Source organism: Xiphophorus couchianus, chromosome 2, assembly GCF_001444195.1.
Source record: "Xiphophorus couchianus chromosome 2, X_couchianus-1.0, whole genome shotgun sequence".
Lineage (NCBI taxonomy): Eukaryota > Metazoa > Chordata > Actinopteri > Cyprinodontiformes > Poeciliidae > Xiphophorus > Xiphophorus couchianus.
The window spans coordinates 11,930,597-11,945,078 of NC_040229.1; the positions used below are offsets into that span (position 1 = coordinate 11,930,597).

A 14,482-nucleotide genomic window follows, 5' to 3' on the forward strand; every position below is an offset into this window, starting at 1 on the left:
ATTCAATGACTCAATGGAAGTGGTTGGGTTTAGTGAGAAAACTATTTTGAATAATAAACAGAGCTTAATTAATTCTTTGGCAACCAGGAGCAATTGGAATGTATGTGAGTTATTTGTTTTGCAGAGTGCCTTGGAACAACATTTGTTGTGAAATGACACTGTAAATAAACTGAACTGAAAATTATTCATAGAAAGTAGAAAGATAGTAGATATGCTATGTTAGTGTATGAAGAGGAAGCTTGTAAATATTCAGGCTAGCTTAAATTACTAGAAAAATGACAGTGTGCTGTATTTACAATATAACAGATCTTGACAAGAAAAGTAGAGAAACTTGTTTGTGCTTATTGTTGTTCAGACAGTAATCATTTCCTTAACTATATGGTGAATAATAAAATAGATAAATTACAGAACTTGCACGCACATAATGTGCCCGCTTTCACTTGAGAAAGTAAATAATTGTGGCTCTGAGGCTCAAATAGTCACGCTTTTACGAAGGCACTTAAAATTTTCAAGTTATGATTTATTTGGTTAGAAGCAGTATGTTTGAATTGATTAAGATAGGCAAATAAAATACAAAATAAAGACCTAAAACTAACCCAAAATCATAAATTAATTAATATTTCAACCAGGGCAACAAGAAGAATTCACTTGTTCTGGATGCTTGAGTTTAATGATAACAACTGAGGATAGAATAATGTTTTATTCCTATAGAATTTTTTTATTCCTACCTAAATCTGGTAGGTTTTCAATTTTCTCTTTGCAACTAGGATATAAGTTTAAGTAAAGGAATTAATAAATTCAAGATAAAGTTGTTTTGTTTCTATAAAAACTATTCTTTTAATGGTAAATGTGTGCGACTCCCTAAATTACAAGTTTTTATCTGTCAAAAGCCTGTTGTGACAACATCCAGCATTAAAGGAAAGCATAGACACAGGCTAGAGGTGAGAGAAAGCACATTCTTGAAAAAAAGCCAACGGTAAAGAAACACCTCTACAAGCTTACCATAGAGGGCCTTGGCGCTGAGCTTGCTGTCCGATCTGGCCACTCCACTGCAATGACAAGAGGAGGAGATGGGGTTACGCTGGAAGCTCTTCATCTTCTCTCCCTGAATATCTCCGTCAGAGACCCTCAAACGGTTCTGATAAACGCTGACACATAGGACAGGGAGCAGACTAGACTACATTCAAAGTGAAGCATATGGACTGGAGGAGAGAAAGAGAGTGGAAACAGGAGAGAGGGAGGAGAAACAGAGGGGGAGACCAGGCAAAGCAAACAACTCTGAACAGAGCGGCTCTGTGCCCAAAGTCCCTGACCCACACTACCCTCCACAAACTGGGTTAGTGATTCTCTGCTGCCAACACAACTCAACTCAGTCTGCACATAGAAAGGTAAACAGCCACAGGAAAGCAGCAGAAATGCGTGGATTGTGCGAAACTCACTTGGCTTGCCTCGACAGAGGTCCTGGGGCGTTCATGATTTCAGGCATCCACCTGGGTGAAGAAACAGAGAAGAGGGCAGTCAGAATAAAGGTAAAAATGAGAGACTGAAGACAGGACGCATCTGGAAGAGAATGGGGATCTTTTCTCACCACAATATTTTCTTAAAAACAACATGCTATAATTTTGTAATCTAATAAAAAAAAACACACACACACACACACCCTTGCATTCCACACTGAACGACCTCCAGCTTTAAGAAATGCTTTATGTAATTCAGAAATATGACCAAATATCTTAAAGTAAAAACACAATCACAACTTCCATTTAAAGTTGTTCATCTGACTCCCATTTAAATGAAATGACAGTGACATGAGTCACTAACACTAATAAAAAAACCTGCTGAACAGTTGTCACATAAAAAAGTTTGTCCATTTCTCCAGCCTTGAAAAAACTTCAATAGTGGATAAATTCAATATTCCATTTTCACTGCCTTTTCTAATTGAAGGTAACACAACAGTGAACTATTTTCAGTTTTTTACACGTAAATATTTCAGACCAAACCCATTTTAATAAATCCCTTACAGAGATATCCTGAGTAACGCAAAGTGAAGTTTTTAAATTATGGGAGAAAAACTCAAATGTGAAAAAAGTAATTAGAAAATGAATTTTGGTTCAGCTGTTTGGAAAACCAAAATTAACACCTAATAACTGCCTGGCATGTGGAATTCAGAAACATTTAGTAGAACTTGTTTGACAACACGAAGTAGACTGAAAGATGTCAGACAGCAACACATCATACCATATAGTCTAGCAAAATTCAAGAACAAATGGAAAGCAGTCAGTTACATTCATTAGTCTGGAAAGGGTTACAAATTCACTTACAGAGGTTCTGGAGCCAATGATTAGCCAGGTGACAACAGCATTAATCCCAAGGAGAAAAGCAAGCTCATCAAAAAGGAAAAAACCAACTTTGGCACCAAATTGTCCCTAAGAGTTTTGACATAACATTAAGAGACCGTATCAGAAAAAGAGCACCTGGCTGACAGACACGCATGGTGGGTGTAGTGTTTCATAGTGGCTCATAGCCAGTTACTGCAAACCCTTTATAAATGAAATTATTATCTCAAAACCATGTATACACTTATGATATCCATGTCTAATACTTGAACTTGCTTGATGATTTAAAACATCCAAGTCCAACAAAATGTAGTGACAGATGAGATCTGTAAGGGAAAAATACATTTTCAGAGCACGTTATGGTTTTATAAGGAACAGACTATATAGTAACAACGGCACAACACAGTGAATTATTTTTTTACATATTTTGTAATTTTATGGACAACTGTACAAATACTGTAGCATAATACTGTATACAGTCTAATGTGAAATAGGTTTTCTTGCAGAACTATTTATATCTTTTGAACATTTTCTCATTTTGTGACTTTACAACCGCAAACTTCAATGCATTTTAATGCATTACAGAATAACAAGTAGAGCAGAACTATGAAGTGGAAGAAAAATTATACTCATGAACAATTTTCAAGTCTCAATTGGATTTAGGGTTGCACTTTGACTGGGCCATTCAAATACATTAGTATGCTTTGTCTTAAACTGTCCTCACTTCATATTTAGGGGTTTTGCTGTCAGATGAATATCTGCCTCAGTCTAAATACTTTTGTAGCCATCAAAATATTATTTTTCAGTAATTCCATGTATTTTAATATTAATCCATAGTATGACTTCTGGAGGCAGCTGGTTTCAGGAAAATATCAAAGGATTTTTCACTCAGTTGGTGAAAAAGTTGAAATTTTCACTAGTAAAAAAAATATTTAAACTGAGTTTCATTCTTCTTTACAATAAGAATCTACTTTGTATTGTTGTGTCACAAGAAATTCCAAAACGATTCAACTCTGTGATTGCATCATGAAGAAAGTATGAAAAAGTTGAATACTTTGCCAGGTCGGTGTCTATTCCCAAGTTTTTAACATTATGATGTTAAAGAGCTCAAGGTGTTTTATCAAGTCAGATCTGAAGTTGAGGTGTGCAGCTTGTTCTTCTGCAGCAGCAGGTGGGGGAGACAAAAGCAAACAGCAGGCTGATACGTTCTGTGTAATTAGATCCAGTCCATTGAGGACTATGCGTGCATAACCAAAAGCTCATTAATTTCGACAGATTTTTCACATCCAGACACACAAACTAGTTGTTTGGCATGATTAGCGCGACTTCTAAGAACACAAAGCAACGTGTAACAGAGCCCGGCTCCTAAATCTGAAGGATGAGGAGGAGCAGAGAAGAAGAAAACAAAACCTTCCCACGCCCTTCCGCCTCAGGACTTTGGCTTAGCTGTGAACGCGTGAAGAGACAGGTTATACAGTAAACACCAGGTCTATGAGTGAACAGCCTAATTTTCCTTATCTATAATCAACTGAACCCAAAAATATGTGCAACAAAGCACAAGTGAAGTCTATTAGGTCTTTGCTTTTAATACATTATTAAATACTAATAAATGTTTGTTAATGAGAAAGGTGAGCAACAGTTAAGACTGTAAATAATCGTCTTATTTGACTTTTAAACACCAAAGAGCCACATACTGCTGTAAGGTAGCAGCTCTGTTTGTATTATTAACAGGTAGCAAGAGGTTAGGATCCTGTGTCACCAGCAGATGTTGGCTATAGGAAACTGGTCTTGTGTTCAACTCTCTAACATTGATCAACCATAATGTGTGGCAAATCTTACATTTGCTATACCAAGCAGCTCATACTGTAGGTGTTGGTTGGACATAAACACTCTGTGTGACAGTTGGAGGTGTGTTTAAACAGCATTCCTCATGGAGATCATAAAAAACAGCTTAAAGCAGTAATCTTCTCAAATCCTCGGAAAGAAATAAAACGAAAGCTCACATCCACACTTTTTACAGCTTGAACCCCCGCTGTGTGGCTCCACGGCTTAAATCTGCCATGACAAAGAGTATTTACTTTACTATAAGTGAAATCTGCTACAGACCGCTCTTCCTGCTCTTATCGCTCTGGTCATCACCTTTCCATGCTATTGTTCGTGGCTCTGGCCTGCTGCCAGCATTCAGGAGGTGCTCGAGGCCAGAAGAGGACCGGCTCAGTGTCATGTGTTGTCAACCTTGCAGCACAAGGCCATCTGTGCACCTGCATCTGTTCTTTGCTGAGCAATGACAGCTTTACCTTAAAGTACAATGTCCTCCATGATTACTGGAAAGGAACCCAAGATAAAGAAAGAAATGATGCAAAAAAAGAAAGACTGAAAAAAGGGAAGAACACAAGGAATAGAGGTGTGGAGGGCACATGGAAGGAAAGACCAACATTAAGAAGAATCATATCTTGTGTGCACATCTATAAGTGCCAATGGGTGTGGAGGGCACTGTGAATGCCCAAGATACTAAAGAAAATGGCTTGTAATCCAGATAAGCAGAACTTTACAGTATTTTTAATTTTACTCTTTATCTACTCATGGTTACATCAAGAGGTTGAGTTTAAACTGTTATGTAATAAGGTAATAAGGCAATATAGATTTAATAATCTTCTAGCTTTCAAAAATGACAAATTAATTGAGAGAGCAGGTGATAAAAAGTGATATTAATCACCTTTGGTTGATAATTAGTGCCAAAAACCAATATATAACATCTAATTAGTATTGAATTACTTACTAATAAATACATACATATGTTATCCATATGACACACATATAATTTATATAAATTATTATTATCATTAAAAATAAGAAATTATTATAAATAATACTATTCATTTCTTATGAATGCAAAATGTACAAGGTCTTACAATTAGATATGAAAATGCAGGCTATATTAACCACTATATCACAATTTTTTAACCTCATTAGGACAAAACCAAAGAGTAGGTATAATTCAGCCCTTCTCTAGAAAGAATATATCATTTAAAACTGCCACTACCCCATTTGACAAAACAGTAGCAGAGACACAATTGTTAATATCAACCATGGAAGTATGTACCTTTGAATCAGCTGTGGAATTATTTTATTTTATTTTATTATAAATGCATATCTTTAGAGATCACCTACAGCAGCTGGTTTGCATAGGTTCCCACATTGTTATTAACCACAGCAGCCTCCAACGCCATTAAAATTAACCAGAGGTCCACACTAGTTTGTTTATTTGGTACACCATCTATTTCTTATGGAACTTTGACAATGAGGCAACAGTTAGACGTTAACATGCGGGCTTTTGACACAGCGCATGAAAGCTGAAAGATGTTCAACTTTTGTTACTGTTGCTACCGTCGCTATCGTGTCCCATGTGTTGAGTATCAACACAACACGATACATTGGGAGGTGATGACCTTTGCCTGTTGCTATTATTCATCGCTCCCCAGGTGTTGAGCTCAATATTGTTCCTGGAAGAAGTACAACAACTTGGGCAAATGCAAATGGGTCAGTTAATATTGACTGGGATACAAATGAGCATCTTTGAAAAATTCCTTATTGTTGTATTGATTATATCAAAATATCGATTATTTTTGAAAACCTTAATCTAAAGGCAGAAATGTAATAAGTTAACTTAAAACAATGGAAGCCGGGACAGAAAAAGGTCACGGGTCAGTGGTGTGAATAAATGGGGCTGTTAGTAGAAATAAGTTTAAGAAAACATCAGAGTGAATAACTGCTTGCATCGAGTCTAGACAAACATTTTAAAAGACTCTACAATATTTACGGCTGATGCACACAGCTGCAGAACATGAGCTTTATGCTAATACCAAAGTAATAATTCTAGGGCAATACACTCCTCATAATATGGATTTCAATTCTGAGAACTTAACCAACTCTAAATAAATTATTGCAGTGAAAAATAAGACAGTATACAGCCTGTGTTCTTAAGAATCTTGCAGTTTGTTCAGTCACCTATGAACAACTCTTAACATAAAGCAGGACCAGAAACCACTGACAGCGATAACTTGTGTAATCTCCACCAAAATGTAATTTTCTTCTTACATGAGCAATCTGGACTTTGTCCCACGGACCCTGAAAACCATCTGGAAAGAGATAACACATATCTGATCTGAGGCCATTTAACTGAATCAGCTCAGGCTGTTGTAAATGCTGATGATTTTTCCATTAAAAGCACCATGATTCACACGTCAGTGTTGGAAAATGTGTTGGACACTGGGTAGTTGTATTTAGAATGAGTAAAACCACATGACACCACTTTCCTCTGACCACAGAACTAAATGCCGCAATTAAGACTAAATGTGACATTGAATATCCTGATGAAATGCTGGAAAAACAGAGCCAGATAAATGTTGCAGCTCTAAAATAATCACATATGAATGAAATAGACATTTTCAGTGTTCTGTGATAGCAAAACAAAGAAAACAGAAGCACTTAATATGCTCTATGGAGGTTCAAAAGTGAGAGTTTAAAAAATGAATATATTATTTATATTTCTAATAAATTTTGAACATCTGAGACAAAGACGAAATATACCATGATAAGGTCAAAAATGTGTTAAAATATATTTTGCTAAATAAATCAACCAAAAAGCAGATATATTTTTACAGTCAGTCAATTATTGCAGGACATAATTTTATTTCACCTGTCAGAGTTAGGGGCGGGACTAGCACTGATGCAGTTACATATGATTGGTCTACAAAGGAGTTCCAGTGAATCTTAACCAGTCAGATGCCTCGCTCTTTAATTAACCATGGTAACAAATCAAACTTTTTCATGGTGCCAAGCACCATGAAAACTAAGAAATATTAGAATAATACTAAAAAAAAAATTATTTTCAAAAATATAAATGGGTAACACTTTATTTGACGTGTTGTGAATAAGACTGTCATGACACCGTCATAAACATGACATAACACCTGTCATGAACATGAGTAAGTCTTCATGAATATTTATGACTGTTGTCATAAAGTGTCATTCAGTAAATCATGACACTTTTAATACAAAGTTGACATTATTCACAATGTCTTCGTTATGACAACTTGACATTAACCAAGAAATCATGATCTGACATAAATTTGCTATAAAAGTATTACTGATTAAACTTTAGCTTTAATAACATAATTTTTGAAGTTTAATCAGTAATACTTTTATAACAAATTTATGTCAGATCATGATTTCTTGGTTAATGTGAAGTTATCATAACAAAGACATTTTTGTCTAGGTAAATAAAAACAAAACAATCAAACCAAGTTCAAAATGGACTCAAATAAAGTCACCTTATTCCAAACTTGATTAATAGTCAGTTATTTTAATCATTTCTCAATTATATGTTTGATGTGTTCTATATGCAAAGGTGAACAACGGTCCTTCATCATCATGCTTCATCATAGTTGGTGATCTTAGTTTTACATTATGTCATAAACACTTGCCTTCAGATTAATTATGACGTAATCCACAGCTCCAGAGTTTATTCAATTACTCAATTACTGCTTGGAGCATTATGTACAGACACAATTTTTCTAAAGAAAGGGTGTGCCTAAACGTTCCGGAACTCCTTACATCAGTCCTTATTAGACTGTGGTAAAAGTGTTACTGATAATATCTTAGTGCTGCCTTTAGTGGTACTAAAGTCATTTTAGTACTTTAAATAAGTACTTACTCTACTTATTTAAAGGGTAAGTGTTTTTCTTGCCATTCTAGGCGCTCAAGCTCTCTAGTGACATAACAGAAGATGGACAGTACAGTGAATGGAAAGTGAATTAATAAAATAAAAAAAATGACACAACTTCAAATAGACATCTTAATTAATCCATCTCTGTCTTAAACAGGTGGTAGCCATGTTGGATTTTGAAGCCTAGGTTGATGGAGAAAATGTCCACCTTTGCAACGGGGAATTCCTAATGAGTTCAACTATAGTTGTTAATCAACTAAGCAGAAGAAGAAACTTTATGCTTAGTTTGTTTACACAAAACAGGAACAAATCAAGTTGTATTGCTTTTAAATTGTCTCTCATTGCAGTGGCTCTTAAAACTGTCACTGCTGATTATGTGCAGACATCTTTGAATCTTGATAAAAACTGTTTATCCTAAACATTCACCATAATTTCTAACGAAGTAGCACAACATCAACAGATTCCGTAAACTAAAGACTCAACAGGTTTTATTTAAACCTTCAGGACATTTTAATAAACATTTAAAAGGCACAGTGACTACAGTAGAAAACTAAACACACTAAATGACGTTTATGATTTCAAACAGTGCATTTGTCACCACCTTAGCAACTCACGGAGAAGTTTTGCAGACTGGGCGTTGAAGTTGACACACGTGGGTTCAGACAGCGCCCCCGATGTCAGCCGACCATCCTAAAATCTTCTGTGCAGAACCGCAGAAGGAAAGGTAACTCCGCGGGAGGGAGGGAAAAAAGCTGTCGAAACTGTGGAAGTCAAAGAGCTTTGGTTTTGCAAGAAAAACGAAGACAGGTCCGAATGAACCACCCGTTGTGAGCTGTCACTTCTGAGAAAACAGCAACTGAAGGAGAGGCGGTACAGGTGAGAGATGGTGACTGAGCAGGTAACTCAACCCAAAGGGGGCGGGACTAACCTCAGACCTCACTTTGCTGGTTGGTTAGAGGTTAATTTGTCTCAAACATTTACTGCAGTCACTTTAAAGTCATTTTTCCTCTTTGATGAAACAAAAACTGTGTACTTTATTTCCTGCATGCTGTTATGCATATAAACTTGCATTGAATTGAGGGCGGTTCCAACACTACTTGATTGGAAACATTTCTGTTGACATAATAGGGAGTTCCCCTTTTTATATAAAAACCTTAGTTTTTTTCCCCCACTTTAACTGGAAAACATGTATAGCATAAAATGTAAAATAAGTATGTGTAATTAAATTAATTTAAGACATAATATTTCATTCTAAACAGTTTGCAGCAGTTTCATCTGAGGATAACCTTTATTTCAAACAAGGTTATTATACTAAATCAAGTATACAATAAAACTGTCTTGCAGGCTTAATAGATAAAATAATTTAATTTAAAAAGGCAGAATAGAAATTAAATTCTGTTTAATTTCGAAAGGAGTTAGAGAAAGGAAATGCTTATTAAATCTTATCACTGTTTAACTCGTCCTGCATCTATATCATCCATATGTCTATAGTGGTAAATACCTGTAGAATTACCTAATCATTTATATTATTGCTATACAGCCTAACCATACATCAAAATTTATACTTACATGTATATTACACACAACTAATGTTTACTTGTTTAATGACCAATATATCACCTATTATTATTGTGTATCATATATTATCACAAAAGTGTTATTTTAACATGATATTTTCAACATATTTATGTTTATTTCAAATCATTGCCCAGTAATTCAAGTAAGATAAAACCACTGACACCAACTGTGCATCAGTGTTGATGCTGTGGAGTAAAAAGGAAGAAAGAAATGAGATTAACTAGAAGTGATAAGTTAAAATACATCCACAATGAAATGTTCAACTTTTACATAGCAACAGAAAATATTAAACAAACAAATAAGTAAAATCACTTCAGAAATGTGTTGCATTGTTTTATTATTCAGAGGCTTCTTTTGTACACTAGGCAGCGACTGGTCTAAACTGGCTGGATTCCTGAGGGTGATTGCATGGATCGCTGCCCAGGTTTCAGTATCACTTGCTAACAATGACCTCTCTTTGGTCCCTCCAGAGAAATTCATCCACACAATGCTGGTTTTATGCAGTGCAAATTACAGTCATAGTGCTTAAACTAAAAGCCAGAAGAAGACAAAGAAAAAGGCACCTCTTGGGGTATCAAGGACAGGCGTAGAGCGTGGCCGACCTACAGTCAGTGTTTATCTGTGCTCACCTGTTGCTCAACCACAAGCACTCTGATATGTGATTTGTTTGGAAGGTGGTTACTTTAGGAACCTTGTCACTGGGTTTGATCATTAACCTTAGCTGTCAGTACTGAGAAATCTGTTTGAGGAAAGTGGAGCCATAAAGGACCAACACTGAAAATGGGGTAGACATTAAATGCAGCCAGGAAGGCGTTGTAGAGGACACAGTGTGAAAACATTAGGGCTATTCTTTGTTATTTCATATTACTGGGCCATGTCACGCTATCTCACAATACTGTTTTGGATTTAGGCTGTTATTGCTGTGCAAAAGTCCAGACTGTGGATTTTCACATTGACTAAAGTATGACCAAACCTCATTCAAACACTTAAAAACAAGCACTGTAATAAAAAAAGAAACTATGTACTAAAAATCTTTCATTTTATTACACTTTAAAACTATTCTGCCCTCTGCTGGACAAACTAGGTAACACATTGAAACTAATGGTTTGTAACATTTTAATAGAAGGGATCCAAGTTAGTTAAGTAGATTTTTTATTCATAACAACCAAAGAATGCTGTGACTTTATGGCAGATATTTCTACAGTGGTCAGTGGGAAAATATTGAACCCACAAACCAAGAGACTGGAAAGAGGGACACAAAGGCAGATGAATGATTAGATGGATGAACAGAAAATGGATTTAGACCTTGGGATAATGAATTAAATGTGAAAATGCAAATATTTTCTGTATTCTCTCCTGTTTCAACATTTATCCAAACCCAGAAATTATTTCAATCAGATTTTTGACTTTTCCTGACTGATCAGAAATCCTGGGCTTTACTTTGAACACAACCAACATTTCTACTACTATTGTTCCACTTTCAGCTACATAAATACGTACAATTAATTAGATTTCAATAAATTTATAATTTAAGTCATATTTAGTATATTTTTCATACTTAGCCTGCAAGAATTAAATAACTAAAAAAGAACAAAAGTTTAATAAAAAAAAATAAATTACAATAAAAACACTCAAACTGTCCAAAAAACAAATTCATTTCATAAATCTTGATTTCTATCTGTGAAATATTAACTTCCTAGTTTGCTGCAGGATATATGGTGGTGAAGTCTTCCTCACAAATACTCTCTGAAACAAGAAAGACAGAGGATTTCATTAAAACCACTTATATCAATCAATAATGTTTTACCAATAAGGTAAAAAAGAGGCATTATCTAAACCAGTGGTTCTCAAACTTTTTTCAGTGATGTACCCCCTTAAAAATATATTTTTAGTCAAGTACCCCCTGACACGGGCAAAACATTTTTGGAATAAAAAAGAGGTACAGTGCTGTAAAATCACTGTCTGATTTATTAAAGCCAAACAACTTATATCAGTGAACCTTCCACCAGGAAGGTATAAAACCAGTCAAACCGTTTTATTTTAAAGGATATTGAAACTAAATACTGAATATAAAATTCAGTGCATGAACACACATTTATATTTTATCGAACTTTTTACAAAATAATTTTTCCCAAGACTTATTATGAGGAGCCTACTGATTTTTAAAGATATTTTGAAAAGCTTCACGTACCCCCTGCAGTACCTCCACGTACCCCCAGGGGTACGCGTACCCCCATTTGAGAACCACTGATCTAAACAATCCACACTGTAAACAACAGAACTATTCAGCAACACGTTTGGATCAATCCCTTCAGTTCCAACATGATTTAAAATTTATTTCAGAAGGAAAAAAACTAAGAATGTGCTGACACTCTATCAGGTATATGTGTCACTCTGATAAATGATATCCATATCAATAATGCAGGCGTGTCTTAAAGGAGCCATACCTGAACAATAGCCTGAGAAACAAAGAAAAGGTCACTGTTGTCAGGTCATTCAAAACAAACATATGAGATGCTAATTACGTCAGGATATCTTGTCAATCACCATAAATTAAGTCCTGGTGTCAATATCAGATAAAGAAGTGTTTTGTCTAACGTTTGACACCAGATATTATAATTTGCCAGACTGTCTTTTATTTCTGGTAATAAACAGAACTTGCACAGTCATCTTTATTTGGACTGATTTCTGAAGTCTACACAGATAGTTTAAATTTCTGATAGAATAAATTCTAAAGATTTTAAACCAGATCTCAAAAGAGTGACTTGTGTAACCTTAGCATTTTACCTGCAACATTGATACTTAACACATCAGTAAATCTCATATAAGAGTGTAAGATAAAATATTGTCAACCAGAGGCGGTTCTAGACTAAGTTTACTAGGGGAGCCAGCGTGGGACAAGTGTCTTTTTATGAGAGTGCAGGACAAAACAATGAAACAAAACAAAGAAAAATCAGGGCACTATTTTGTTGTTTGAGTCCAGAGCCTCAAATTCCAGAACCCTGATCTAGAAGATAAAAATTCTAGATCAGAAAAATAAGCTTCGGTCATTTAAATATGACTGAAGCTTATTGTGCAAATAAAACTTTGAAGGTAAATCATTAAACTGGTCCAAGAGACCAATTTGTAATGAATTCTTTGCCAGTGTATATCATTATAGGAAATAGATTTAGAATTATCAGTCAGGGGCGCAAACATCATCTCAGAAGTGAGGAGGACACATTTTTCAGAGGTCAATTTAATGATACATTGTCTTCTCAGATTCAGTCACACCTCTCCTTAATAGCTAAAAACACACATAATCACCAACCTATCTTTAGTTCTTTAAACTATATATTAACAAGATCTAAAGTTTTAGCTGCTAAACTCTGGTTGAATTACCATGGTGGCTGAGTTTAAAGATAGCTCGGTCAAAGATGTTACCGCATGTTAACAGCAGATCATTGTAATTCCCATAACGTTTTCCTTTGTTGAGGAATCAGTGCTGTAAAATAACAAAAGAAAGTGACACTAGAGGCTAAAAATGTATATTATTGAAACCAACCTCCTAAATTTGGCCAGGGTGCTTAAAGCCAGGACTCCATCAGCACCATAGACAGTGATCAACACACTGCTGATTATTACATCTGCTCTCATGACGTAGGTCTGCCACACCAGGAAGTACACCGCCAATAAGATGGTTGTTACTGTCATAATGAGGTTCCCAAACATATAGCTGTCACTCTCCGTCAGATTGCCCCTCACACCTGCAGTGGATTCATCCAGTGAGTTTCAAAAATCTTATTAACACGCTGCATTAAAAGTACGTGTCAAAGTGACTCAGTGTGCAAAGTGTGAGCGTTTTTCTCACCCCAGTAGAAATGCAGAAACTCCAGAGCAGCAAAGAGGAGCAGTAGTCCAACATCACTTATCAACGCATCAGAAGGATACGGCAGCTCCAAGCCTAACATGAGCAAATGTTAGTAACTGTCAGTAGTTATATAAAACACGTACTGGGAAAGAAATGTAAAAGAGTATCACATGGCATCACGGACTCTTTTTGATGAGTAGGCTGAGAGTGAAGAGGAAATAGAAGACGAAGTAGATGCTCGTCAGGTTCAGCAGCAGCTGCAGGGTAACAGAGGACAGCTGGAGGCAGAGTTAAGTATTACTGTCTCTTCCAAATATCAGGTTGGACAATGTGTTTTCATTATTTTCGATGTGTATCTCTTTAACAACTTTAAAAAGGATACCGAACCCGCAGACATTCCTGCAAATTAAAATAGACACGACAAAGTGACGCAAAACAGGAACAACAACAACCCATGTAGGTACATTATGTTCGTTTTTAGAAAGTTTACGAATGAGAACGGTCTATAACCATAGCAACGCGTCCACCTACCTGGTCCTGGAATCGCCATTTTGATTTTCCTCCTCGAACATTCAAAACAAATACGTCTCCATCGGCTGGCTGGAAGACGTACTACAACATGAAGACACTTTCTCCAAATAAAACTAAAATAACCATGTATTCACAAAATCTATTACTTCTACGAGCCTCATTTATCAGATTAAATGTGCTTTCATATTTTAATAATAACCTTTAAGAATACTAAACACACTTTTCACATTTTTTTAATGGTATACTGTAGTATTCTGATCTTAAAATGTGATTTTCCGTATGAGCGAAAAATAACAGAAATAAAGGTTGGCTAACATAATCAGGCTGTGTGTAATGAATCTATATAATGTGTTTCACTTATTGAGTTAATCTTTACAGCGTCTTGCAAAAGACACAGTAAAATCACCTTCTTCTACATGTCTGCTATATACCTTTTTCAGGTTTTGAACACAAATGACA

The 14,482-nt window shown here is 35.6% G+C and overlaps 2 protein-coding genes across 4 annotated transcripts in view; both read right to left on the reverse strand.

Moving 5' to 3' along the window:
* The window catches only part of eps8l2 (EPS8 signaling adaptor L2), a 31,159-nt gene extending 22,217 nt beyond the window's left edge, over positions 1-8,942 (reverse strand). The window contains exons 1-3 of one of the 3 annotated variants that reach the window (XM_028028253.1): positions 8,679-8,942; positions 1,440-1,490; positions 1,003-1,049 (exon numbers count right to left, since the gene is read on the reverse strand). In XM_028028253.1, the coding sequence (XP_027884054.1) occupies positions 1,003-1,049; positions 1,440-1,486 (94 nt within the window). In that variant the 5' untranslated portion in view covers positions 1,487-1,490; positions 8,679-8,942. Of the gene's footprint in view, positions 1-1,002; positions 1,050-1,439; positions 1,491-8,665 lie in introns of all 3 variants that reach the window. The other 2 variants (XM_028028264.1, XM_028028271.1) reach the window with 2 other exon arrangements.
* A 1,020-nt stretch (positions 8,943-9,962) lies between these two features.
* LOC114151236 (transmembrane protein 80-like) lies at positions 9,963-14,115 on the reverse strand. The gene is made up of 6 exons (XM_028028329.1): positions 14,024-14,115; positions 13,875-13,891; positions 13,677-13,770; positions 13,493-13,585; positions 13,187-13,388; positions 9,963-11,388 (listed from the first exon to the last, which is right to left on the reverse strand). Exons 1-6 carry the CDS (start codon positions 14,040-14,042, stop codon positions 11,376-11,378), a joined length of 438 nt encoding a protein of 145 aa, XP_027884130.1. The 5' UTR covers positions 14,043-14,115; the 3' UTR covers positions 9,963-11,375.
* Positions 14,116-14,482: the final 367 nt, after the last annotated feature.

Bases quoted from the DNA above. Each gene is read 5' to 3' on its own strand.
- LOC114151236 (XM_028028329.1), bottom strand. The intron at 13,586-13,676 runs GTCCGTGATGCC...TGCTCATGTTAG, and splicing joins CAGCCTACTCATCAAAAAGA to GCTTGGAGCTGCCGTATCCT. The intron at 13,389-13,492 runs GTGAGAAAAACG...AATCCACTGCAG, and splicing joins GTTTCTGCATTTCTACTGGG to GTGTGAGGGGCAATCTGACG.